Source organism: Ascaphus truei, chromosome 5, assembly GCF_040206685.1.
Source record: "Ascaphus truei isolate aAscTru1 chromosome 5, aAscTru1.hap1, whole genome shotgun sequence".
Classification (NCBI taxonomy): Eukaryota; Metazoa; Chordata; class Amphibia; order Anura; family Ascaphidae; genus Ascaphus; species Ascaphus truei.
The window spans coordinates 131,084,575-131,111,327 of record NC_134487.1 but is presented as its reverse complement, the minus strand read 5'-3'; the positions used below and the strand labels follow the sequence as shown (position 1 = coordinate 131,111,327).

General features: G+C 42.9%; 1 protein-coding gene across 2 annotated transcripts; it reads right to left on the bottom strand.

Annotated features, from left to right (window-relative positions):
* Positions 1 to 26,753, bottom strand: ZNF346 (zinc finger protein 346). 2 transcript variants are annotated; one of them, XM_075600810.1, is made up of 7 exons: positions 26,595 to 26,753; positions 23,051 to 23,154; positions 22,651 to 22,746; positions 8,467 to 8,614; positions 7,586 to 7,873; positions 4,728 to 4,821; positions 1 to 3,300 (listed from the first exon to the last, which is right to left on the bottom strand). In XM_075600810.1, the coding sequence occupies exons 1-7, from the start codon at positions 26,650 to 26,652 to the stop codon at positions 2,793 to 2,795; spliced, it is 1,296 nt and encodes a 431-aa protein (XP_075456925.1). In that variant the 5' UTR covers positions 26,653 to 26,753; the 3' UTR covers positions 1 to 2,792. The 2 variants fall into 2 exon arrangements, with proteins under 2 accessions (XP_075456925.1, XP_075456927.1); XM_075600812.1 differs by lacking the exons at positions 22,651 to 22,746; positions 23,051 to 23,154; positions 26,595 to 26,753 and adding an exon at positions 10,051 to 10,149.

The window sequence follows — 26,753 nt, the reverse complement described above, 5'->3', positions numbered from 1 at the left end:
TGAAAAGAAAACATCTGTTTAATTTGCTAAAACAAGGCAGATTTATTTTTTGTACAGGCGGAATGCACATGGAAACTACACAAAACGATACATCTCATAAAGCATCTGCTGTCTCCCCCCCACAGACGTGTTCACTTCACAGCTCCTATGTCCTCACAATGTGATACAATAACGCGTTGACTTGCAAGTCTGCACTGCATGTCTAACAAGGTCTGTGCCATGGCAAGTCTTCCAAAGGGCTTCAATATAGTATGCAGCACAAGAAAACCGTACAGAAGTCACAGTATGAATTTGGTGAGGATTGTCACACCTATGAACAGATTGTACTGCCATGGAACAAGCCTTGCATGCAGCTCAGACTAGCATCAACTCCCTTCCCAGCCCACAAAATTCATCAACCCCCCCACACAAGCTTTGCAGCTGCTAGTACTGAACAGGTGGGTGCAGTTTAGCAAGCGAGCGGGCACCAAGCAGCTTCCTGGGTAACAGGACCAGGATTCCTTTCTGATGCAGTCACTACTATACCTCAGGGACACAAGCAACAGGCTGCTCTCCAAGGAGGCGGGAATGTGCACAAGTTGTTCACAGAAAGGGAGGGAGAAAGGGCTCTTTCAAGAATCATGAGAATTGTAACGTCCATCTATTAAGTCCTGTTCAAGCCATTTGATCTCTACACTAAACCTTCATGACTATAAAAAAAACCCAAATATAACTTGATAACTAAGGAAACTGTTGAGAATGGTACAATTTCACAAGGAGTTCTTTTTTTAGTCTGCTCACTCTGAAATTATTATAAACCTTTGAGGTGTTTGAACAAAATGACATTACAATGAGGTGCAATACCATAGAGGTCTCACCCAAAAAGCCACTTTGATTCGGTAATGGTGTTCTATCAGGGTATTGGTAAAATTATAAATAAAAAAACCCCGCCTAGATGGAGTTAATGATGAGACCTACAAAAGACAATGACTGTTCTTTCACTGCTTTAGAGAGCACATGTCAAACAAAACAGGACCCTAATAAAAGCACACAGAATTCACACCAAACACTTAAAGCAGTCATTGTAAACTATGGATAAAAAGTTAAATAAAAACAATGTCCACTGCAAAAAAAAAAAAAAAAAATCTAAAAGAAAACAAAATAGGAAAGTAATTTATTACAACTTCACTGCTCAGCTGGGGGAGAAAATAAATTGCTAGACAACAAGACATGTCAATCAAGGTAACTAACCTCTATCAAGATAGTTTACAGAATAAAATGTAGTTGAATACTGAAAAAAAAAAAAAAAAAAAAAAGGTAGAGAGCGGAATAACCACCTGGTTACAGACAATCCAGAGGGGGAGAGACGCCTGCACAATTCACTTTTACTGCGGGCAGTCTGCTCTGGTCAGTTTCTTTATAGTGCCACTTGCAAAGCAATTTGCTGGAAAGATTCAGTGCAGTTGGTACTTTTGCTTTAACCATTTAAATCATGATCCATTAGTGATTAGTTCAAAGGACAGCACTAACTTTGCAATAGGGGTTGAGAAGGGAGAGGCTTCACTGTGGGTATATGATCATATAACTTAGTTGTCATCTATTAGTAGAAATATGGGTGCTATCCAAGAAAGGTGATCTAATAGCCACATTATCCAGGTAAACACACTACCTCTCTGACACGTTAATCTGCCATGATACTCCAAAGAAAAACGGTATACTGCTCTATGTAATTTAACTATAGGCACTCTTTAAAAACGACCAAGTGGGGGGAAAAAGGAAACAAGCTAGCACGACTAATGGCCAGGAAATGTATTCTCCCAAACAGCCGAAGCCTAATGTAGTATGTGACCTTAAAGAAAAATCATAGGCTCCACCAAGAACAGAGAAAGGTCCAACACTAAGAAATTCAGGCAAGTAAATTAACAGAAGTATTACACTCAGGTGCCAAATACATCTTCCTATATGCACAAAGCACAAGCTGTCTACAAAAGATATCCAGATTATCGATTGTTGGCCCAAATAGTAATGATTGTATGTAGTTTATACATTTTCTGCATGGCTTATGGTGCCACCTAGTGGTCAGTATCACAGGGAAGGCCAATCTTTGTGATGTGTACTATGCTTCTGTAAAACTGTTCTAAACATTGTAGAAAGTACATTCCAAGAACTTGGAACCAATACAGTGCTAGGGTATAACATTGAACATGTGAAAGTTAACATGGCAAGCCAATTAATCTCAAAATTGTGCTTTTGCATGCTCAAACTGATATATAGAATATATTTGAGCTATACTCAGAGAAGGTAGAGTGGATGCTTCTGGGTTTGCAATAAACAAAAGCAACCAGAGATCAAACTGGGCCACGAGGGGTGCATGAGACAATGGTGTGCTTTGCAGATGGATTCATTGCCACATGACCATGACGCCAGGAAGCTGTGAGGTGGTATTGATGCTGGGTGAGGAGGCATATATGGACCATTTTAACTGTTTCAGCTGTATATATAGACATGCACACCGCATGTACAGAGCCCACAGTCCACACTCAATCTGAGGCAGGTTTAACATTCAAATGAAAATAAAAAATAAATTCAAAGTTAACAAACTACCATTACTAGAGGCCATATCTAATTGGGGTGTTAAAAAAAAATAATAATTCTGCTTTTAGTGAATTTATTTCCTGTTCTAGGTGTGTGTGTTGTAGCAGGACGGGAACAGGACAACAGAGTTGGGACAAAACTCTCACACTCATTCTCATCTTCGATTTATGACCAAGGCTGGGCCGAGAGCCGCCAGCAACTCGAACTGGGAGCTTGCTCTAGTAGTCTTGGCTGAAATAGTTGTAGTCATCGGATCCAATCAGCTCTTCTCGGTCATATGACTGGTGGAGCTGCTTCCGTGGAGGAGGATAAGGAGGTGGCAGTAAGCCACCCATTGGTGGAGGAATTCTCATTGATGAACTCCCCATGGGTGGAGGAATTCTCATTGATGAACCCCCCATGGGTGGAAGACCTCCCATTGATGAAGAACCCCCCTTGGGTGGAAGACCTCCCATTGATGAAGAACCCCCCTTGGGTGGAAGACCTCCCATTGATGAAGAACCCCCCATGGGTGGAAGACCTCCCATTGATGAAGAACCCCCCATGGGTGGAAGACCTCCCATTGATGAAGAACCCCCCATGGGTGGATGACCTCCCATTGATGAAGAACCCCCCATAGGTGGAAGACCTCCCATTGATGAAGAATCCCCAAAGGGTTCAAGATCTTCTTCTGTCGTTGAAGAATCCCTCACGGGTGAAGAGCTGACAGGAACCATGGACAATAATCTGGTGAAAGAAGGATCGTGTTACAAACAGAATTGCATAGTGTGCATATTAATGTAAGCAACAGTACAGCCCGCCAGTAAAAAGAAAAAAAAACGTTTGCAGGGGTATGAAATGGCAAAGAGAAAACAAATATTTACAATGCTTTTTATATCATTTTTTTAAAACATAACTCAACTCATCGAATTGGTTAAATGTTTATATTGCAGGCACACATTAGTGGTCTAAAATTCTATTTAACTGCAACGGTAGATGTGAAGTCAGCTCTAGAATTTCCCCATTTCTGGGGAAGCCGAATTGCAGGAAATATCTGAAGCAATTTGTTTTATTATCTGACTATACGTAAAATATATGTTGATGGAAATAAAGCTATTGGTGGAAATGATTAGTCAATAGCAGTTCTTTTGCATGTCCACTAAGGTGTTTAGGGAGCAAACAAGTTCTAGCACCAAATACTGAATACTACAATAGCATCACTATCAAACAAACATATAAAGTCTGTTCTCTATACAGAAAGCACAAACTTTCTATTTTTAAGTATATAGAAGGAAAGTACAGGTGGCTGCCTTTTCATTCAAAAATAAAAATGTGTATTTTGGCAATAGTTTTCTGCAGCCAACTGTGCTTAAAGGTGCAGTTTAACTTGGGACCAAAGTGAAGTAATGGCAGAGATTACTTAAATGGATGTTATTGAATGAAAAAAAAAATATATAATAATTTTGTTAATCGTCTTTGAAAGTCTGACAGTTTTCATTTACAGCAGGCATCCGCTATCTTATCATAAATGTAGATAAATAACCCTTTAGCTCAGATTTATTCCTCCCCAAACCTAAAAGAAATCTGAGAGGGAGAGTATCATGCAGTATGACAAAGTAAGGGTTGAAGATGGAGAATTGAGAAATGTTTAACTCTATTTGCAATGTTTACAAATACTCAAGAAAGCTTTGGAAAAAAAAATAAGTTAAGGAATGATGTGCTGTAGCATAGAAAACAAATTATAGTACAGTTTCAGAAATATCACAGGTCTCTTTCAAGGATCAATTTTTTTTAATAAATGTGTCTATTTTCTCTCTTTAAAGGCATATTGGTAACTTTAATACAATAAATATATCACGACCATAAGTTTATTTTTTTTAATCTATGTGGGATTGCACCTTTCCATCTGCTTTCATTAGAAAGCTTCAACATGAACACAGTAGGTTGCGTCACTATTCTCATAAGAAACTCAACACATACGCATATTAACTGAGAAAAAGTAACTATATGAGCGTAATAACCTAAATAGGGATTTCAGACGTTACAGTGCAGAACCTTCAAGTCCAAATACAAAAAAAAAGCACAGCGAGGTGATTAAATAGAGAAAATGTATGCGGCCCGGTTAAAGACCATAAATAGATGGGATATCTAGACACAGGATCACAAATACTCACTGTGCCTTGTGTTTGGCCCCACTGACGTGAGCTTGGTACTGCTCTATAGAATTCAGGACAATGTTGCAGGTATCACAGGAGTACCCTTTCACAGCTGAAACACATATAGCCATCATGAAAATGAGAATGTGTCAAAATCTATATTGCAGTCACGGTCTAAAAGCAATTGCATTATGCTTGACCCTGTCTAAAATGTACAATAGTTCCTCAAAATGCTAAACTGGTAGTAAAGATATGAAAAAGCAAAAGCAGTTTCAGTCCAGGAAGTGGCAGCAATACATTTTTACTGCAGCGATGTGCAAAGTGGGGGGGATTTTTTTTTTTGAGAGGCCCGGGCGCTTGCAGAGGCCCCACGCCCTTCTTTGAGGCATTAAAATTTAAAGCCTTGAGGCCTCTGCAACAAACTTACCGGGGTTCAGGGACTTTGGTGTGACGCGTCGCCCGGGTGTTATGTGGAGTGACGTCACATCACCCTGCAGCGTCATTTGACGCCGCCGAGCGAGGTGAGCACAAACGAGAGCGGGAGCCGGCAGGGGGGCGCAGCTCCAAAAGTTTTCGCTACCCTGCTTTACTGCATTGCACAGGGATAAGCAGTCCTCCGCAGAAAACTCTCCAGATAGATTTTCATTAGTGCAGAAGGAACCTCTTAAATTTTCCAAATATTAGATGTGCTGGACTAATGCACATGGCATGCTGGGAGGAAAATGTCACAATCATACCAGTGTACATCTTTTAGCCGAAGAAGCAGAAGATTCGACAAAGAATAGTGCTGTGTCAACTGTGGCAAATAATCAAAGCCAGAACCTTAATTGTGCTTGTAGTGGTTAAACTGTGCACAGTGCTGCATCCCCACTACAGCAACATCACAGCTGGTAGGGCATTCACAACATTGCATCACTGTAACATGTTCCACCTATAGCCAGAGGTAGGATTGGTTAAACAAATCCATTCTAGGCTATAAAATGCAATAGCTTTCTATTCAACCCATGATATGTAATAAATACATCTTGCTGGAATGAGAAGTGGAGATGTTTGTACGGCGAATAAAAAATAAAATACAAGGGGAGATGGATTATGGGTTAATAGCTGCCATATAACATCATAAGACAGGGCTCAATAACTAGCTCTCCAAAGGGGCCAGAATAGAAAACATTTGAAAGTAAAAGGGCTACAAGCTTATTGTAAGGTCATATTACATACATTTAAAGAAAAATGTATTGTATTTCAACGTTTTGCAAACATTTGTAACATATATAAAGGTCACTTGATCTAAGGGCGCATGAATACAATTAGCCAAGTGATTTGTTTGAGTTGTTAGGCAACCATACGATGTAATCTTTCGGATTCAGACATTGGTCTTAGTGATCTTGTATTACGGGACCATTCTAGTCCGTACCCCTGAGGAAGTCACATGCATCATGACGAAGCGTGCTGGGAACATCTTATGCGTGACCAGTCATTACGTTATTGGGACAGAAGTCTAGCTGCAACCGTTGCCACAAATCCGTGCGGATTGAAGCGGATTTCAATATCAAAGGACATTCAAGCTATTTTGGGAACCTTCTAGCTGACTGATCCAACCTCTGAGCTCGTGAAAGTTTATCCAAACATTGGACAAGAACGCCGATGGTTGGTGACATGCTGCTCATGTACAGGTGCTCTCAAAATGCTTTTTATGCTCCTATCCTTGCGAGTGCAAACTACCTAAAAGCTTCATCCTTTATTATTAAAATTATCAAAACGTTTTTACGCTATATGGCATGTGCTTTTTCTATACCATATATACGGACATTAGCATAACTTACAAGCGTTTGAGTGAAAAGCTGCACTCAGCTGCTTAAGCAACTAGTATGAAATTAGCAGGAAGTCTGCCTTTACGGGCTTAATGTGGCCAAAGAGCCACCACTTGAAGATTCCTGTCATAGGACCACCGTATGCCACTGGGGATCCCTTCTGCTGTAAAGTAGCAGCAGACAGCAAACCGTGAAAATGTTGAAGACTGTTTGATATCACAACTGCATTATTTAGCCTGTCACTGTCATCCAGTGATAGATATAAATATCTATATCTCCATTATGACTTATTACATACTTTCTAGGCATTCTTACAAACAGAAGACTAAGAAAGAAACAATAATGGCTGTCAAACCAAGGCCTAGCTACACAAGGGGAGAATTTTTGCATCACGTTTTAGGTCGTCTTATTTACTGAAGTTCACAGTTGTCACTTGACAAACTTGAGTAATTGATGTTGAAAACAGAATTTTATCAATTTGTCAATACTAATGGTTCAGTAAATTAAAATATCACGTGTGGTGCATTTACATGTCCCAAACAGGTCTGCAACCTTGTCATTCCCAATTATCGCTCAACAAACAGTGCTTCCTCTGCAGCCAGGGATTCTGGGTAATGACATGAAAATGAGCACACCTTTTGCGTCAAATCCATTTCAACATAGAATCCTATAAACGTATGCTTGCCGTATTAAATAGATTTTCAGCACAGCCTGGGTTAAAGACGTAGATAGCCAGTAAACCTGGTCAGTGCAGGGTTGGTTGCGGGCTATACGAATGGTTCAAAGATCCAACACTTTTCTTGTTTGTATGAACTTTAAACGTGATAATATTTACAAATTTATATTTAAAGACCATGTGAAACCCTTGAGTACTGCCTGAAGTAGGCTCTCCTCATATTGGACCTGTAATGCATCAGTTTAGATTTGTGCCGTTTGTTAACAATAGATCCGGTTTTCAGTTAAGTTGCATCCAGAGAAATGTAACAACTGACCATTTCATGGAATAACAAACCTTTCATTGTAGCTTGTGTGTGACAAATCTCCATAAGAGAAAAAGGTACTCACTAGATCCAGAAGCTGGCGGGGGATTATAGACAGTTGTAGATCGTCCCAATGGGTTTGAGGGGCTGGTGTATATATTCATCAGCTGGTGTTTGGTCTCCTGCTTCTTGTGTTTCTTGCCCATGTAATGTTGCTGAGCCATCTGTGGGTTGTTAAAGGTGGCATGGCAAAGGTTGCAGAACTTGCCGGGATCAGCATCATCTAACTTCTCGACGATTTTCGGGGCCACTAAAGACATGGGTGGGGCAGGCCTCTTGATGGGTGGGGCAGACGTCTTGATCGGTGGCGCATCTTAATGGAATCAAAACATGGAGTTGTAACACTGATGAGTCAGATATTATTTAAGGAAAAGCTGCAAGTCTGGTCACACTTCAGATATATTTCACTATACGCAGCTTGGCTCATACATAGATTTATATGATGCAGAGTGATGGAAAACCCTTAGTCAAGAAAAAAAACAAAATGTTTGTATCGTCACAGTAACCATCACTCTGTATCAAATCAATCTATGCAAGATAGAGCAGAGCTGCGTATGGTGGAATTTATCTAAAGTGCAACAGGCTTTTCTTGGAGTATCTTGATGAGGCCGCAGACCGTCATCACACCTGTACCCGCTCCTTTATCCCTGAATCAAAAAACCTCTGAGTGACCACTGTCGCCATTTTCTACTGCCGTCAAATACACACACACACACACACACACACACACACACACACACACACACACACACACACACACACACACACACACACACACACACACACACACACACACACACACACACACACACACACACGGCATTCTAGGTCCATTACATTTCAGTGACTACATACGGCTCCAGCACACTGTGCAAACATGCACGGACACCAGTTTATTAGCTTTACCTAAAGGCACACCGCCTTGCTGCTTGATCTTCAAATTCTTGCTGTGGGGTTTCCCTTCATAGTGGGATTGAGCGACAACTGGAGAAGAAAACGCCATGTTGCAGATTGGGCACCACTTGTTTCGGTCATCTTCTCCATTGCTGCTCTCCTGCAGAATATAAAAAAGGTGAGACACCAATTTTATAATCGTTTGTTCTATGATGCCAGCCTGAGATGGATGTCTGTTAATACTTGTGTAACGTGATCTCAACTTTGTCGTGTTTGACCATGGCCATTTCTACAGATGACAGCAAATTCTTTGGTTACTTTCCACATTACCGTAATTTCCGGTCTATAAGCCGCTACTTTTTCCCCACGCATTGAACCCCGCGGCTTATATTCAGGTGCGGCTTATATGTGAATTTTTCCCGCTTTCTGCTCTCCCCCTCCCTCCCTAGAAGCAGCACGGCTCTAGCATTGAGGCACTTCCTGCCTGCTGCTTGCTAGAGCGAGCGCGTGCACTCCTGCTTGCACGGCAGGTATTTACTGTGTAATGTGAGGTGCTGGGGGGTTAATGTTAGGTGCTGGGGGCTTGATGTGTGGTGCAGGGGGGGTTGATGTGTGGTGCAGGGGGGGGTTTATGTGTGGTGCAGGGGGGGGTTTATGTGTGGTGCAGGGGGGGGTTTATGTGTGGTGCAGGGGGGGGTTTATGTGTGGTGCAGGGGGGGGTTTATGTGTGGTGCAGGGGGGGGTTTATGTGTGGTGCAGGGGGGGGTTTATGTGTGGTGCAGGGGGGGGTTTATGTGTGGTGCAGGGGGGGGGTTTATGTGTGGTGCAGGGGGGGGTTGATGTGTGGTGCAGGGGGGGGTTGATGTGTGGTGCAGGGGGGGTTGATGTGTGGTGCAGGGGGGGTTGATGTGTGGTGCAGGGGGGGTTGATGTGTGGTGCAGGGGGGGTTGATGTGTGGTGCAGGGGGGGGTTGATGTGTGGTGCAGGGGGGGTTGATGTGTGGTGCAGGGGGGGTTGATGTGTGGTGCAGGGGGGGTTGATGTGTGGTGCAGGGGGGGTTGATGTGTGGTGCAGGGGGGGTTGATGTGTGGTGCAGGGGGGGTTGATGTGTGGTGCAGGGGGGGTTGATGTGTGGTGCAGGGGGGGTTGATGTGTGGTGCAGGGGGGGTTGATGTGTGGTGCAGGGGGGGTTGATGTGTGGTGCAGGGGGGGTTGATGTGAGGTGCTGGGGGCTTGATGTGAGGTGCAGGGGGGGTTAATGTTAGGTGCTGGGGGCTTGATGTGAGGTGCAGGGGGGGTTAATGTGAGGTGCGGCTTATAATCAGGTGCGGCTTATATATGGTCAAAATAAAAAAAAATCTAAAATTCAATGGGTGCGGCTTTATACAGGTGCGGCTTATAGTCCGGAATTTACGGTAAGTCTTTTAGGGTTGCAGGAGCTACATCATTCCCTTCATAGCACACAAAACAGTAGTGGGCAAACTGTTCCCATACCTTCAAAGAGAGGTTCTCTCCAGGCACTGTGTTTAATTTCAAGTTAAAACTGGCTGTGATCGCTACTCCAAACGAGCTTCCCTGTAAGGTCCATATACTCACCAGGTAGAAGGGGAGGGCACCAAAGACTTTTCTGAAGTGATTTTTATTAGCCAAAAAAAAAAAAAACATGTCAAACACGTACATATCATACGTGGTTATAAGCAGAAGCAGAAATTCTCTAAATTGGAACAGATATTAACCATGCCCATTCCTAAGCTGTAACTGTGTGATTGATAGATGGTCCCTATGGTCAGAAATACATAGACTTCAGTAGAAATAAAATAAGCGAACTGTATTCGTCAGATATCCCTGAAAAAACACAAAGTGAATACCAGATAAATATTAATCCAATGATTACAGTATTAGCACTGTATATTTGACTGACCTGTCCATAGATGTTAAAGGATAGCCACGAAGGGGAAAAATGAAGCCGTAAACCCTTAATTATAAACTGTTAAGAAAATGCATCTAACTTCAAGGAAACATCTTAAACTTTGTTGTTCACTTAAGCTGACCTCATGTATTCGGAATGCCTCTCTTCAAGAGTAATATGTCCTTATCAAATCCTTCACAAGACCAAAACCAAAAAAGATACCAGCACACCAAAATAGGGGAAGTGTGGTTGGTGCACTAGGGGAGGAGGTATATCAGGTAGAGCCCAACATGTGTTCATCTCAGGCTCTAACTCCAACCCCTTGGATATCACATGTGGTGTCCCGCAAGGCTCTGTTCTGGGGACCCTACTCTTCAGCAATGATCATCCTACAGCTTACAAGGGAGCTTCAATACACATGTATGCAGATGACAATCTTATATGCACACAGTCCTAGCCTCTCCAACCTTGAACACATACTTCAATCTGACTTTGAGACTTGAAAATTGGATTTCCCAAAACAAACTGTTTTTAAACACTGACAAGACTAACAATGGTATTTGGGACCAAGGCTATATTTTTTAAAGCTTCCATTGACTGAGCTCCAGATCAGAACCAATGCTAAAACCACCCTGTAACTAGTTTCAAATACTTGGGCATATGGTTTGACTCCCATTTAACATTTGGGATGCACATTGATACCCTGACATCCAAACTAGGTGTACTTTACATTAACAAATCATCTTTAAGTCTGCTAGTCAGAAAGCGTATTGCACAGCAGATGCCAATGCCAATTATCGACTATGGGGACATAGTATACGGCTCGGAACCCCAAACCCACCTTAGCAAACTTAATACCCTCTACAATTCAATATACCGTTTTGTTCTCCAATGCAACTACAACACACATCACTGCGAAATGCGCAAAGAACTAGATTGGTCATCACTTGAGTCTAGGCACAAAGTTCATCTTTCCTGTCTTATCTTCAAATACTTTCTGGGCAAGCTACCCGTCTATCTAACAAGCTCCTCACTCCCACCACATGCAACACTTATCTGAGATCTGACTCTCAAAGACTGTTAATGGTCCCATGGTTCAGCAAAGTATACGGCCACTCCTCTTACCATGCACCCCAAAACTGGAACAATCTAACGGAGACCCTCACAGCCTCCACCAGTCTAAGTTCTTTCAAAACTAAAGCCGTCTCACATTTTAACCTGGTCTGTAACTGCTACATACGTCTATAATATATTATCTCTAACTGTGCATGCTATGTCTTGTATATAATGTACACCCTGTTCACTTATGCAACTGTATTTGTAACCATGTATTTGTCATCTTAACTCTATGCCCATGACATACTTAAAAACGAGCGGTAACACTCAATGTATTACTTCCTGGTAAAACATTTTATAAATAAATAAATATGCAATTATAGTATAAGTATCACTGCTTATAGGTGTTAATATCACCTCATTTATTTGATGTATTATTTACTAATAAATTGTGTTTAGTCCCATCATCTCTCCACTGAGTTTGTCTGGGGTCTCGTCATAAGAATATTGATTACATTTTTGCCCTTACCCACCATACCGCCTGCTATTGTGCAGATATGGAGAGAATGTTCAGTCCGCGCTCTTGCTTCCTATAGATGTGGAAAAGTGATTCCTCTCTGTCAGACAGACTTCAAGTATGAGATCAACGAATTATATTGATTGTTTGACAACATATGTCATATATTTTACAATGTGGGTGCGGACTACAATATGTAGGCCGCACCAAACATCATCTTAAAATACGTGTAATGGAACACTTAAGAAATATTGTTAATATTCCCAAATTATTGGCCTTGGGTAAACCACTTACACATATTTTGTCCCATTTTAAAGATGTTCACCAATGCAGCACCACAGGAGTCAGATATATGGGCATCGAACATATAATGACCAATATTAGAGCTGGTGACAAAGATCTGCAAATTGCAAGGAGGGAGCAGTTCTGGATATTCACCCTTCAAACTAAATACCCTGGGGGGTTAAATGACTATGAAGGACTATGTTCACCTTTTTGAGGCGAACATCTACACATTACATCTTTGAAGTCTGCCATATATTTAATACGTCCATTCTGAGGGTCTGTGTTCTTCCCCCTTCGCCCCCCCTTTTTTTGGGTGTCATATGTTATTCTCTTTTTTGTTATTTTTTTCTTTTATTTTTATTATTTTTCTTTTGTCATCCCATAGCCTAAAGTTTTTTCAGTCATTCCCCCCTTTATTCCTCCCCCCCTTACCCCCCTCCTCACTTCCATTCTTTTCTTTACATTCCTTCATCATTGTTTTATGTTCAATGTGTATTGTATAATCTGTTTTTATGTATTTTACACAATGTTTTAGATGTTGTTCATATTATATATGAATATATTTTTAGTTTAATATTACACTTTATTACAAGGGCTACTTATCAATGTGACTTTATATGTCCAAATATGATTCATTTGGCATTTAAATGTTGCTAATAGTATATCATTTTTTCACTTAGAAAATAATATTGATTTATTCCACTATTAATGTTATTTTATTTATTACTACATACATTAGTATTGTAGATAAATTTAGGATAATAGAGAGGAGGGCTCGAGATTCATCCACCCCTCAGTTATCGTCATGATTGGCTGATTTGCTTTCAGGAAAAGCCAATGATGGAATGTGATTGACATATAAAGGACCCTCCATAGGTGCCCTAGTTATCGCCTGATGAAGTATACTTGGTATACGAAACGCGTCGCAAATTGTGTAACCAGCTTCTACTCACCTTGGTAGCTGGCATACACACAAGTGTATCTTTTCCGGTCGCGAGTACCTAAACAGACAGGTATTCACAAGACGGCTACGGAGGGCTTCTTTCCCATGCATGCGCACTTCGCCCCTTACCACGCTCATACCCGTGGAGGCTAGATTGCAGCTAGTGTCACAGAGCCAGCCCCAGCGCGCGGGACTGCTATCTGGAGGGAATCGAACATCACCCCTGCATACCCTCAAGTGGTGCCTGACTGAAATGGATATCGCCTAGATCGGGATTTATTAAAGTTTTATCATATGTAAGTGTTTACTTATCTACTTTTTGTATTACACTATACTACTCTTACCTTGGTGCGCTCCTGTGTTCTCTTTTTCTGTATTGTGCAGATATACTTAATACTAGTGTGTGACAACGAGTGCATGCAATCTGGGGACTTTCTGGCTCTCTGCCTCCACCTGGATGCAGTAGACACCAGTCCTCTGTTTTTACATACTTATCTAATCCTCCTCTAGTATCTGGTACATGTATGCCCATAACTAGTGGCATAGCTATAGCCCGGGGGCCCGTGCTCTTGGAGGGCCCGCACTCTAGGCAGACAATATTTTTCCCTCCGATCGCACATGTGCCGATCACGCATGCACAGGAGCAGTCGGTAAAATTTGGCCCAGGGACCGGCGCATGTCCAGCTACGCCACTGCCCATAACCCTAAGTGCAGCAATTGGATGGCAATACTCAATACAATGTTGTACAAACGTGGTTGGGCCAATGCCCCTTTTAAATGACTTGTATTCTCAATGAAATGTTGCTTGATCATTCTTTTTGTTTTCCCTGACATAAACCACAAGGGCATCTTATCATATATATCAGCGGTGCGCAAACTGTGGGGCGCGACCCCCAGGGGGGGCGCGACACTGCCGACGGGGGGCGCGGGGTTTACAGAGGCCCCGCGCGCTTCCCGAAGGCACTTAAATTAAGTGCCGGGGGAGCTGCAGGGCCTCTGTAAACCTAACTTACCGTGGCTCCGGCGGCTTCCTCCCTGCGGCGCCATGGCAACGCGGCGTCAAAATGACGCTGCGAGGTCATGTGACGTCACGTTGCTATGGCAACGTGACGTCATTACGCCGGAGCGCGGGTAAGTTGGGGTTGGGGCGGGGCGCGGGAGTGAGGGGACAGCCGTCAGGGGGGCGCAGGGAAAAAAGTTTGCGCCCCCCTGATATATATGACATGTATGGTTCTGCAGGCTATCCTCGTCTTAATCTGTATTTTTATACCACTGTGGGTGGATAACAAAAAAATTTACAATGCACATAATATTTGCATACTAAACAACTGAAACAGTGGTAATTGCTATGTTCGCCAATGCTGAGGAAGTGCTCCAGGGCATATTTATGATCAGATTTGATTACCAGAAATATTCCTTCCTCTTGTATGCCAAGATGTGAGGTTCTTACAATATCCAGGAGAAAACGCAGGAGTTAGGGAGTGATCACAGAGCCACACAAATTGAAAGGGTATAAATGGATAATAATGGTAATCAAATATGCGGGTGCAAAACTGTGAACTGAAAGTGAATCAGAAAGGGGGGGGGGAAGGAGAACACAAATTGGGTGTGTCTCCTAAAATAATTCACTATGCTGCACTCCTACATTACTTAAAATTTAACTTTTAATGGATTTACATAAAACATATATTACCAAAACGCCGTGTATGGTGAATTAAAAATAAATTAAATTGACAATACCACACATCCTTGTCAATGAATAAGCGTTGGAATAGTCTCAAACAACTGAATATAGTTGAGACTGCAAGACAAAGGACGCTAGTAGTCAGGGTATGAACCCCTCTGGGACACCTATGAGACCAAGTTAGTATATATATATATATGTATGGCCTACTCAATGTGTGATCATATACTGGAAGTTCAGCAGTCCTGCTTTAACATATAAACCACATAGCACTTAAGGATAATAGTATATTACCATCCAGTAAATGTAATAGTGCAAATGATATTGTGGTATTGAGGTAAGGGTGATTCACAGCATAGTGAAACAAATGTTCACAGCCTTTAAATCAGTGAATCATTATGCAGCACACTCCTCAATGCTGTATCATATAGAGAGCAGGAAAGCTGACACACAGAGTATTGATAAAATATATAGCCAGTAGTAGGTCTACATAGATAGAGCCAGGAGACTACAAAGCACTACATAAAAGCAGCTCCAAATAGGAGACTGACAACATTGTGCGTCCAACTGCTTTTAGGTAGTGCTTTGTAGTCTCCTGGCTATATATTTTATCAATACTCTGTGTGTCAGCTTTCCTGCTCTCTGCCGAACTTCCAGTATATGATCACACATTGAGTAGGCCATACATATATATATATACTAACTTGGTCTCATAGGTGTCCCAGAGGGGTTCATACCCTGACTACTAGCGTCCTTTGTCTTGCAGTCTCAACTATATTCAGTTGTTTGAGACTATTCCAACGCTTATTCATTGACAAGGATGCGTGGTATTGTCAATTTAATTTATTTTTAATTCACCATACACGGCGTTTTGGTAATATATGTTTTATGTAAATCCATTAAAAGTTAAATTTTAAGTAATGTAGGAGTGCAGCATAGTGATTTCTTTTAGGAGACACACCCAATTTGTGTTCTCCTTCCCCCCCCCCTTTCTGATTCTCTTACAATATCCAGCCATAACGTGGTCATGCTAAAGAATGCGCTAAAGTTTTAAGTTATTTTTCTTCAGGAAACCCACTAATAAATCTAGAAGGGAACAACTTTAATTGTAGGCACTGTGGTCGCTCTAGTTTTGTCTAGAGCGTGAGGAGCATATGTTCTTGCTTCAAGACATCCGCTCAGGTCTGCAATAGCTGCATCTAGTTTTTCTCGTCTACACGTACTCTTAATTCGTGATTGTCTTACTTTTTGAGAGTAAGGTAGGGCTTGACTTAATGTATTGGGATACCGATGTAGTCCTTGGGTCAGTCACATTGTCCTCACGAAATCCACTTCTGCCCAGTTCCTTTTCCCCATCTGTGCGCGCGAGCTCACGAGTCTCAGTACGGAGACTTAATGGTCCATCGGGATTAACACAGCGGGGGCCCCTGCGTCTGAATGGGACTCGCGCTGTGTGAATCCTACCGGGCTGCACCTGTCTGTAAGAGATGTGCACTAAGAGTGAGACTGAATCAGTCCCTCTCCCTGCACACCTCTAATAGGCGATCACATGGTTTGTATTTTATTAGCACAGTATTGAAGCCTTGGGTTTCAGGTACGGGGACCCCCTGCTTCCCGAGTTACAGGCCCCGGTATCCACCTGCCTTGTTTAAATTCTCCAGCGTCACAGCCCACGTGACCAGGACATTTAAATTATGTAGGGAGATACCGACACCCCATACAGGGGCATGTAACTCAGCAAGCAGGGGTCCCAGAGGTTGAAATTAATGCTCCAGAGACCCACGGCTTCAATACTGTGTTCTCAAAATAAAAGCAGCTTCATTACATTAGTGGCTAGTCGCTAAGGCAATGAGTACCTGGTTTATTGGGGGTAGAGGGAGTGAGTGAAGGGGGTAGTTGCCCATGGGTGGGTAGTTACGCCTACCGGGAAGGTTGCTGGAGAAGTTTAACCCCATTCATAACCTTGGCGGTAGTAACCGCTATGGTAATTAAAGGGTTAACCCCTCCCACTACCCACCCGAGAGGCCCAACCACCCCCTCTCCTCCAATAAACATTATGCTATAAACACCAATACATCGAACAACCGCCTCACATGGTACATCTCCCAACATCTAACATGCCTCACATGGCAATCTCCCAATCCAATTGGTCGAAGTACCATGTGATGGCATCAATATTTTTCTGGTGACGTCATCTTAGAGGGAGGGAAGCATATCCTTCCTGATTGGCTGGCTTCCCTCGTTTTAAGGTGACGTCACCAGAAAAAAAAATTATGCCCTCACATGGTATATCTCCCAATCCGATTGGATGGAGTCCTATGTGACGTTTCCATTTTTTTAAATAACGTGACATCTAAAAGGGAGGGAAGCATATCCTTCCTGATTCTTCTCTCCCTATAGGATGACGTCACATCCTTAAAAAAAATAAAAATAATAATCTGTCACATGATACACCAACCAATTGGATCGGGGTGTACCATTTGACAATCAAATGTGACGTCACAGGCCTTATATAAGGCCTGTCACGTCTCATTTGAGCCCAAGACAACGTCAAGGCAACATCTCCAGGACCCTTTGGATTATAAAGAAGAGAAGACAAACAAGAAAAAGAAAGAATGAAATTTACCGGAGACATCTCTTCAAATCAATAGCTGATCATGGACTTCGGTGCATCAGCTGATGAGGAGCATTGCGTCGTGGGTCAAGAGATGGTGCCGGAGTAGGATTCGGAGGGTGAATCGCAACAAAGATAAGAAACGCATTCATCATATTTTATTTCATTGTTTTTTTGTTTTTTTTTAAGGTTGCCCATTGACTGCCAATTTGTTCATCTAAACCCATTTCTGGGTATAAATAAGCACAGTGACAAGCAATGCATTTTTTGCCAATTTTTATTTAAATGTCATGTATTTGGCGTTTTTTTTTAGGTTGCCCATTGACTGCCACTGTGGTTAACCATGCCCATGCGTGCAAGGTTTACCACTGTGCCAATCAATTTGTTTATTTGGCAAATGTTTTTTTATTGAAAATGTATTTTATTTAGTGCTTGTTTTTTTATTTGTAGCTTGCCCATTCATTGCCATTATGGCAACCCATGTCCATATTATGGGCATGGTTTACCAGTGTGCCAATCAATGGGTAGAGGGGGTGGGTGTAGTTGCCCCGGGGAGGGTGTTAAGCCTCCCAGGTGGGGTTTCACACCTTAAATACTATAGCGGTTAATAAGCGCTAAGATGATTAAGGCGTTAGTGGCCAGTAGTTCGCTTTGTAATTATACTGTCGGTGCCCACTGAAAAATAAAAAGACGAGGGGGGCGAGGACAGCCTTCATCCTGGCAGGGATAAGTACAACTTTCATTTACTATATGCTGGCAGGGTAATGTTTGGTTATGTTTAATTTATAATGGGCAAATATGCTATTATCCAGATCTGGATAATAGAGATTTTGACCATTACGGCACTGTATTTGTTTGGGGGGGGAGGGGGAGACAGGTTGTTCAATATATTGGTGTTTGTATTTTAATGTTTATTTGGGGTAGAGGGCGTGTGTGAAGGGTTAACATTTTCATTACCGTAGCGGTCACTACGGTAATGAAGGGGTCAACCCCTCTCGCAACCTTCCCGTTGGGCCCAACAACCGACCCTGGGGCAACTACCTCCTTCAGCCACCCCCTCTGCCCCGAATAAACCAGGTACTCTGGCGTAACCCCTCCATTGCTTTAGCTGCTAGCCGCTAAGGTAATGAAGCGGTTTTTATTTTGATAACACCGTATTGAAGCAGGGGGTCTCCGGAGCTGAACCACATTAATTTCAGCCTGGGGATCCGTACAGGCTCCGTCATGGGGTGCCGGTATCTCCCTGCATTGTTTAAATGTTCCCGTCATGTGGGCCGCAAAGCAGGGGGGATACTGGCACCCCATAACGGGGCCGGTAACTCAGGAAGCAGGGGGTCCCCGAGGCTGAAATTACTGCAATTCAGCTCTGGAGACCCCCTGCTTCTATTAGAGGCGCGCAAGGAGAGTGACTGATTCAGTCTCACTCAGTGTACGTCTCTTAGGCTTGTTTTATAGCTGGCGCGCTCGTGTGCTAATGCTCGTGAATCACACACTGTGTGTACAGGTCTGTGCTGTGAACGACAGACGGGCGTGGCTATGACCTCACACACACACAACCACAACAAGCTCAATCTGCATCCAAAATGGCTGAAGCTGAAAATATGGAGTATGAAGAAAAAGTATGGTCATTATAGTTGCATATATTTATATTAGTAATAAGGAAATCCTTATGCAGATGAAGAACAACATTGCTGACATTACAAATTACTCTTTTCCTCTCTAGCATATAAACCATATTACTTCTCCACCAGTTATAATCAAAGACCCAACAGCGTTCTCTCTTTGGTCATATTGTTTTAATCATCTTTAACATTGTCCTCATTTGCTGCATACAACATTCTGACCCTTTCATCTTCTGCGCCAAATACAAAGTTATTGCATCCTCACTGTGATTGGCTAATAGAGCGTGACTTGACAAGTTACACGTCTTTCCTCCGATCTGCCGGGTCAACGCTCACTGCCGTATAGAACGTCAGGTTTAAACACAGTCTATTATAATTGGGACGTGCGCACTATATTACACGCCTTAGGCTTCGGCCGAAGAACACGCAGCGCAATCACATTGCTAAGGCATTGATCGGGCCCATAGACCGCGCAGGCGACAGCAGGAGGGGCACGCGGAATCAATTGAAACTGATTTCTTGGCGCGACTGGCAGGTCAGGAGAGCGGTTCGCCCAATGAGTGCGAACAAGCTCCGTGACGTCACAGACACACCCCTAGACACGTCCCCACGGGTGACGTCACGGACGCGCACACCTCTGAGCAGTCTAAGGCTGTATGGACGCAGCCTTACAGACAGGCGCAGCCCGGTAGGATTCCCATAGCGTGAGTCCCATTTAGACACAGGGACCCCCGCTGTTAATCCCGATGGGCCATTACAGCCTATTATGAACTATCCTCGCTTTTGCGCAGTGTGTTTTGTCCCATGCCTGCGCGAGCTGCTAGATAGGAAAGACTGCATCTGTTGGCATGCTTTATCGATTTTCTATCTGCATGCTAAAAGTTATCACAATACATTAATTGAGGCCTTACCTTACTCTGAAAACATAAGTGCATCACAAATTACTAATAGACCAGGAAAACTAGATTAAGCCATTGCAGAGCTGAGAGAACATTTTCGAAGAAAGGATAGTGTCTAAAGTGTCTAAACAGAGCATTAACTAGGATACAACACCTAAAATAAAAAAAGAAACAGAAAGGAGTGTGTCCACTTCTATATTCACTAGAGCGAGTGTTTTTCTTAAAAACCAAAAAAAACAATGCTAAAACATTAGCACATTCTTCAAAATGACCACATTTTGTCTGGATATTGTAAAGAACCTCACATCTTAGCCTATAAAAGAGAAAGGAATGTTTTTGCTACACATCAAATCTGATGATCAGAAACATTATACCCTGGGGCACTTCCCGAGCATTGGCGAACATGGCAATTACTGCTGCTTAAGCTGTTCAGTATGCAAATACTGTGCGCATTTGTAATTTTTTTACCCACAGTGTAATAATAAGACGAGGATAGCCTGGAGAACCATGCATGTCATCCATATGATAAGATGCCCTTGTGAGTTATGTCGGGAAAACAACAAGAATGATCAACCAATGTTTCATTGAGAATACAAGAGTCATTAAAAGGGGCATGGGTCCAACCAGTGGACAGATTTAGGGTTATGGGCATGGGCACGTACCACACGACAGGAGTGTTGGATAGGAACTTATTACTCTTAAGTAGAGGGATTCTGGCTACATGAGGTCTGCATAAGTAGCCCAGGGGACTTAAGTGAACACAATTTAACATAGATACATTCTCTGTACAGTTTACAATTTTGAGTCTATGGCTGCCACATTTCACCTTCGCTGGTACCCTCCCACAACTATGGGAAGGTCAGTCAAATATACAATGCTAATACTCCACTGAATGGATTAAATTGTATTTATTTTTTCAGGGATATCAGTGACAGGGATGCGGTCTGCTTACTTATATAAAATGTTATTTCTATTGAAGACTGTGCTACGTATTTGTGACCAAAGAGACCGTCCATCATACGGTCTTCCGCTTATGAATGGACATGGATATGCGTTCCAATTCAGGGAACCCCCCTCCTTAGAACAGTGTATGATATGTGCATATTTAACAAGCTTTGATTAGCTTATTATGCATCCATACAAATATTAGAATAAAACATGGCTTGTTGATACTTCAACCAGACTAAGAAGGGGGAAAACAAATTGTGTTTATATGCTTTTACTAGTCACCATTTTAAAATGAGCACATGTATGTTATCTCACTGTATTGTAGACTCTTGCCCCTCCCTGTGCTACCTAAATACAGTGCTCAACAATTCTCAGTGTAAGGAGAGGAATGGGACAGTTCACCAGCTCGCCTCCATTCAGAAGCTGGACTCGCGTGGCAGGGAGAAAGCAATAGAAATAAAATGTGGGTAAGTGCCACACATGCAGCCTACCACTGGTCTACAAGATGCTTTGTTATACAGGTATATAGCCCTCACCTTGATATAAGCTTCTTTGTCCCACCGAAACATTGGACATTTTAGGCTAATAAAAATCTCAAGTCTGTGGTGCCCTCTCCCTACCATCCTTTCAAAGCCACATTTGTGAACCTGCACAAAGTTTTACTTACTGTGGGAAAACATGGCTTCTGTGTCACCATATTTAACAATGATACACATTGTTGTTTTGCAGTAGAAAGACAATTGCACATACAAGCATTAAGAACAGACAGGACTGTTGTGAAGTAATAAGTAGGGCAGGAGGGGCGCGGTGTTTACAGAGGCCCCGCGCTGAGAGCAGCGCAGGGAGTTTGAATGTACATGTATAGTATCCCTAGTCTGGTAAAACATTTTGAATAGATAGGGTAAAAGCTGTGAATAAGGGATGTCATTTAGGAGAACGTTACAATGATCACTTTTTGTTGCAAAGTGACAACATTTGTTAGGTTCTAGCAATGTTGCTGAGGAACAAATGGTAAGACTTGGAAAGAACGTGAATGAAAGCGTAGAGTATGAGTTTAAAGGCAACACTTAGGCCTCGTTCAGGGTGCCGGAGGCAGGAGTTGGAGGGCGGGCGTTCGCGTGGGCGGGCAGCAGTCTGCTGGGCGATGTGTGTTCACCCTCCCCAGCAGAACTTTTCAGGAGTTCAGGAGGCGGGGAAGGGGCGGGGCTAAGGACAGGAGCTTAGGGATTTAAGTTGCAGTCTTGAAATCATTCTCAAGAATGATTTCATTGGCTGCCGAGGTCCCAGTGACGCTGCTGCAGCTTCAAAAAACGAATTTTTTGTTTATTGAAACTGTAGCCAACGTCAACTCCGGGCTTCGGAGACAGGGCAGCTGCTACCCTGACAACCAGTATTCAATTTGAATACTTTGTGTCCCACGGCAGCACGCCCTCCCTCCGAAGCCTGCACCCTGAACGAGGCCTTAGGCAATTGTAGCTGGAAAGTACAGCGTTTTACTTTAATAGCAAATAGAGCAATGAAAGCTGCCTTAAGCAATGGTATGAAGCACTGCCTTGGCCATACCAAGTTTATAGTGAAGGGCATCTATGGCTTCTTTTTGTATTTATGTGTGCAAAGGGACTTTTGCTGCCCTTAATGATTTCTTAGGGTGCCATCTCTGGCTTTCTGAATAGCTTGCTACACACTATATGGCAACAGACTTCGTCAGCTGAAAGTTACCGAAGCTTCAGGTTTCATCTTTTTCACCGGAGTGAAGTCTTCCCCCCCTTGTTTAATGGACATGTACCGGCGCACTTTGTTTGCATGTTTCTTGCTCTAGAAAACAAAGAATTGACAAAACAATGTTATGTTTGTCAACAAAGTCTGCACAATGTGCAAAAACAGGTGTGAACTATGACAGCTTCAAGCAGGGGAATACAAAAAAGGCCTTTTGCAAAGCTCTTGGACAGCAGTAAAAACAGAGTCATGCATTTAAACAGAACACTGCGTGGAAATCTTAATATCAAGTCAGTATGTTCAACCACGACATTCATCAACACAACAGATCTCCAATTACCAAAGAATCTATCTTCCATTGCCTCATCTGTAGGAAGGTGCACTGGAGAAAAAAAATAGATACCTGGTAATGTGCAAGCTTCTGAGACTCGGAAATCAGCGCAGCACTGCAAACTTTACATTGGCTGTCGGAGAAAATGTCCCTATTCTCCCGGATCAGGCGATCAACTAAAAGAAGAAGGGTCCAGTTAAATAAGACATAATCAGCTAACATTTCTAGATGCACATTATCCATTACATTTTTTAGATGACACTTGCAATGTAAACAGTCGTTAAACAAAGACAAATGTTTCAAATGAAAATAGCAATGAGAACATTACAAATTAGGACACAAATATAAGAAGAGTTTGTATACGTGAGGTGTGTTAGGAGGCTGTTCAGAGTAAAAGATTTAAGCATGGCGAGTAGTCAAAAGCCTCTGCTGTGTCCTCTGCCCCTTGAACAAATATGAGAGAACTAGTGGGACACAATGCTGTAAACAAGAGATTTCTAGGTTACAATGTGAGAAATAGATAAAAAGGGACAGCAAGAAATGTGTCCTGAAAAAAGGACACTAGACCAGCAGAAGAGACGGTAACTTCTGAACAAAAGAGTTAGAAAAAAACCCCATCACAAAAAGTGATTTTTCTATCTTAGAGGAACCAGGAGCTGATCCATGGTCCCCAAGCAACAAGCGTTTTAAGATTTGGAAGTTTAAGAAAACTACAAAAATGGCCACGATGTAACCAACAGAAAACCACAAGGTCAACTCTTGATCTGGTGGCTTTTTACTGGCTGCCACCAAGGTTATTCTTGTGGGGGGGAGAGGAATAAGAGGAATAATGCTCAGGAATAAGAGGGTGCCTGGACTTCGGGGGACCACGAATCTGCAACAGGTCAGCACAAGACGTGCAGATTGCTGCTTTTAAATAAGCTATAGATGCACTAAAGTGGCAATCCAAGCCAGCAATTTTTTTTTGCAAAGTTTTTCCTTTTACAGAAGAATGAAACAGGGGATCTCCATAGCTGAAGCCTTTTAATTTCAGCTCCAGTGACCCTCTGCTTCCAGAGATACTTACCTCCATAGGGGGTGTTGTTGGTAGTTGCTGAGCTTAGCTAGCAGGATCCCAGAATGGCCGCTTTTTAAAGCTCACACACCCTGCGGGCCAATTGGAAGCTGTGACTTCCTATTGGCCCACGTGACAGAAGCAATACCGACACCCTCTACAAAGAGAAGTATTGCTGGAAGCAGGGGGTCCCCGGAGCTGAAATTAATGGGGTTCAGCTCCAAGGCCTGCATGCTTCAATCCTCTTAAAAAATAAATACAAAAATCACTGGCTTGTATTCAAGTAATGCACTAATTCAGAAAACACCTGCTGACATTTTCAAATCTAGTACTAAAATAAACATAATAATATGGCATTTACCAATTAAAACATACTTAAGCGGAAAACAGACCATCTAAGGCCCACACATTCCACAACAATCTAAAGATGAAATTTGCATTAATGAAGAAATGTATTTAATCCATTGTTGTGCAATGCTTTGCTGGCCCCTCTGGCAGTGCAAGTGTTAAGAATGGTGTTAACAGAGGTGCATCAGCCTCTACTTGTAAAGTAAATGTAAAATCCAGACCAGCACGGCACAGAAGTAGAATAAAGGATTTATTAAATCCAACATTTAGTCAGACGTTTCGGTTCCCAGTTGTCCCCCAGTATTTCTACTTCTGTGCCGTGTTGGTAATTTTAATCAGTACTGCGATGCGTATAGATTTACAGTTATCCCCCTTTATAGTGCACCACATTTGCCTGTACAACCACTCTACCAAGTGTGTGCGGCAATCCGGTCTTGATATAGATATCTATCCTTAAGGCTGCGCTTATAGTGCCGGCGACAGCGACCTCGCGTCAAAACAAATGCATTGCCGCTGTCGCGTGCACTTATAGTAAGCGGAACGCGACGGTTTGGTTGCGATTGCTGGAAGTCATCTCAAATTTGATTTTTCCAGCGACCACAGCCTGACGTCACCGACACTATAAGCTAGCCTTAGAAAGATAAAAGGTATACAGAGATATACCAAATAAGTAAGCATGGGAAGGATGTTGATACAGGGAATAATATATAGATATATATTCTTCAGTATTAGGGGCTACCTTTATTATTTGGACTAACAATTTATGTCACAGGACAAGCTTTCGAGAGTTCTTTCTTCCTCAGGTCGGCAATATTGATTAAGGGCTGTTCTATAGTGCGCGCGTGCAGCATTTATAGTGGGCTGAGGTTAGTCAGCCATTCTATAATAGGACCGGTGCGTGCACGACAGTGTGCGTGCACGACAGTGTGCGTGGAACCGGCCGACGGGGGGGGAGGGGAGACACGGATGAGGAAAATAATTAATTTGCACTGCTACCGTCGCTGAAATGTAGGTATGTGTGTGTGTGTGTTTATGTATGTACATTTAATAAATAATTTATTAACGTATTTTTTAAATTTTTTATTTCAAACGTGATATAACACACACAGTACCTCACTCGCTCACAGCATACACACAGGCACGCGTGCGCACACTATAGAACGGCCCTGTGACAGGGGTTATTCTATACTGTAGGATCCTGCACAGGTGGAGGCGCTGTTTATGCAAGTACGTTCCAGGATACACCCCAGGCTCTCACTGGCGGAGGCTCAGCCCTCCTGTGAACCAGACAGGTAACGCACCACACCTGGTGTGTGTGTGTGTATGTATATACACACACACACACACACACACACACACACACACACACACGGCAGAGCTGCTCCTTGGATTTCGATTAAATATAGATTTTCGCATGCTTTAAAATCACTGACTTTGGAATCACAATCTTCTCAATTACTGTTGATATTTTGTTAACTCACTAGAAAAGATTCAAGTTTTTACTTTCCAGCAATTCATGGATAGGTGCCAGGTCCGGGGCTTTTCTCGTTTGCAAAAATTAACGAGTCGAGATCTGTAGGTACCATACGTACCAGCTCCCTAGTACATTTGCAAGGAAATGCATAATGTCCTTTACTGCCTCCCTGAAACAAATAGCTGCCATTGACTTGCATTGGGACGAGGGTTCTCGTGCATTTTCCTACCAAATGTCCCCAAATAAAAATCAAGAGTCGGATGTTGGGTCAGCACGGTAGATACATAACGAGAGATGTGGATAAACCCATTAAAGTCCGATACACATGTCTGGCTTACAGAGCCCATTCATGTGAATGACTGTGTAAGCACAGTGCATCTAGAGCTAGGAATTAGATGAGGCTACTCAATGAGTTAAAGTCAGCGCCAATCAAATGGATGCGCCATGCGGCAGTCACACAACCGGCTTTGAGCAGAAAATGGTGCAACCCATTGTTGTATCTCCTCTGCCTCAGTGACTGGGACGTAACCCTGAACATGCAAAAGCAATGTGTTACACATGCACACGGCGCGAGCACCGATTCCTTGCCTTGCAGCCGCCCCCCACACACTGGATCTCAATGCCTCGGCCTCCCCCCTCTTGACAGAAAGCGGATTACTCACACTCCCCCCCTCGGGCTGCGTCATGATCTCCCCCTCTTCACTGTGACTCCCAACCCTTTCTCCTCCCCGCCCACTCACCTGCCGCCTTCCCCACCGGCAGGGCCACCGCGTCCCCATTATCGATTTCGCCCGCCATTTTCTCTCAACAACCGCGGACCAGCGCACACGCGCAAGACTTGCCCCGTAATCGTCGCGAGAGTTCGCGCAAACGCACGAGCCCTGCTGCACAGCCCAATA

Coding starts and splice junctions, on each gene's coding strand:
- ZNF346 (XM_075600810.1), bottom strand. CDS start 26,652: ATGGCGGGCGAAATCGATAATGGGGACGCGGTGGCCCTGCCGGTGGGG. Junction 23,155..26,594: donor GCCGGTGGGGAAGGCGGCAG/GTGAGTGGGCGG, acceptor TTCTTCTTTTAG/TTGATCGCCTGATCCGGGAG. Junction 7,874..8,466: donor GCAAGGCGGTGTGCCTTTAG/GTAAAGCTAATA, acceptor GATTCCATTAAG/ATGCGCCACCGATCAAGACG.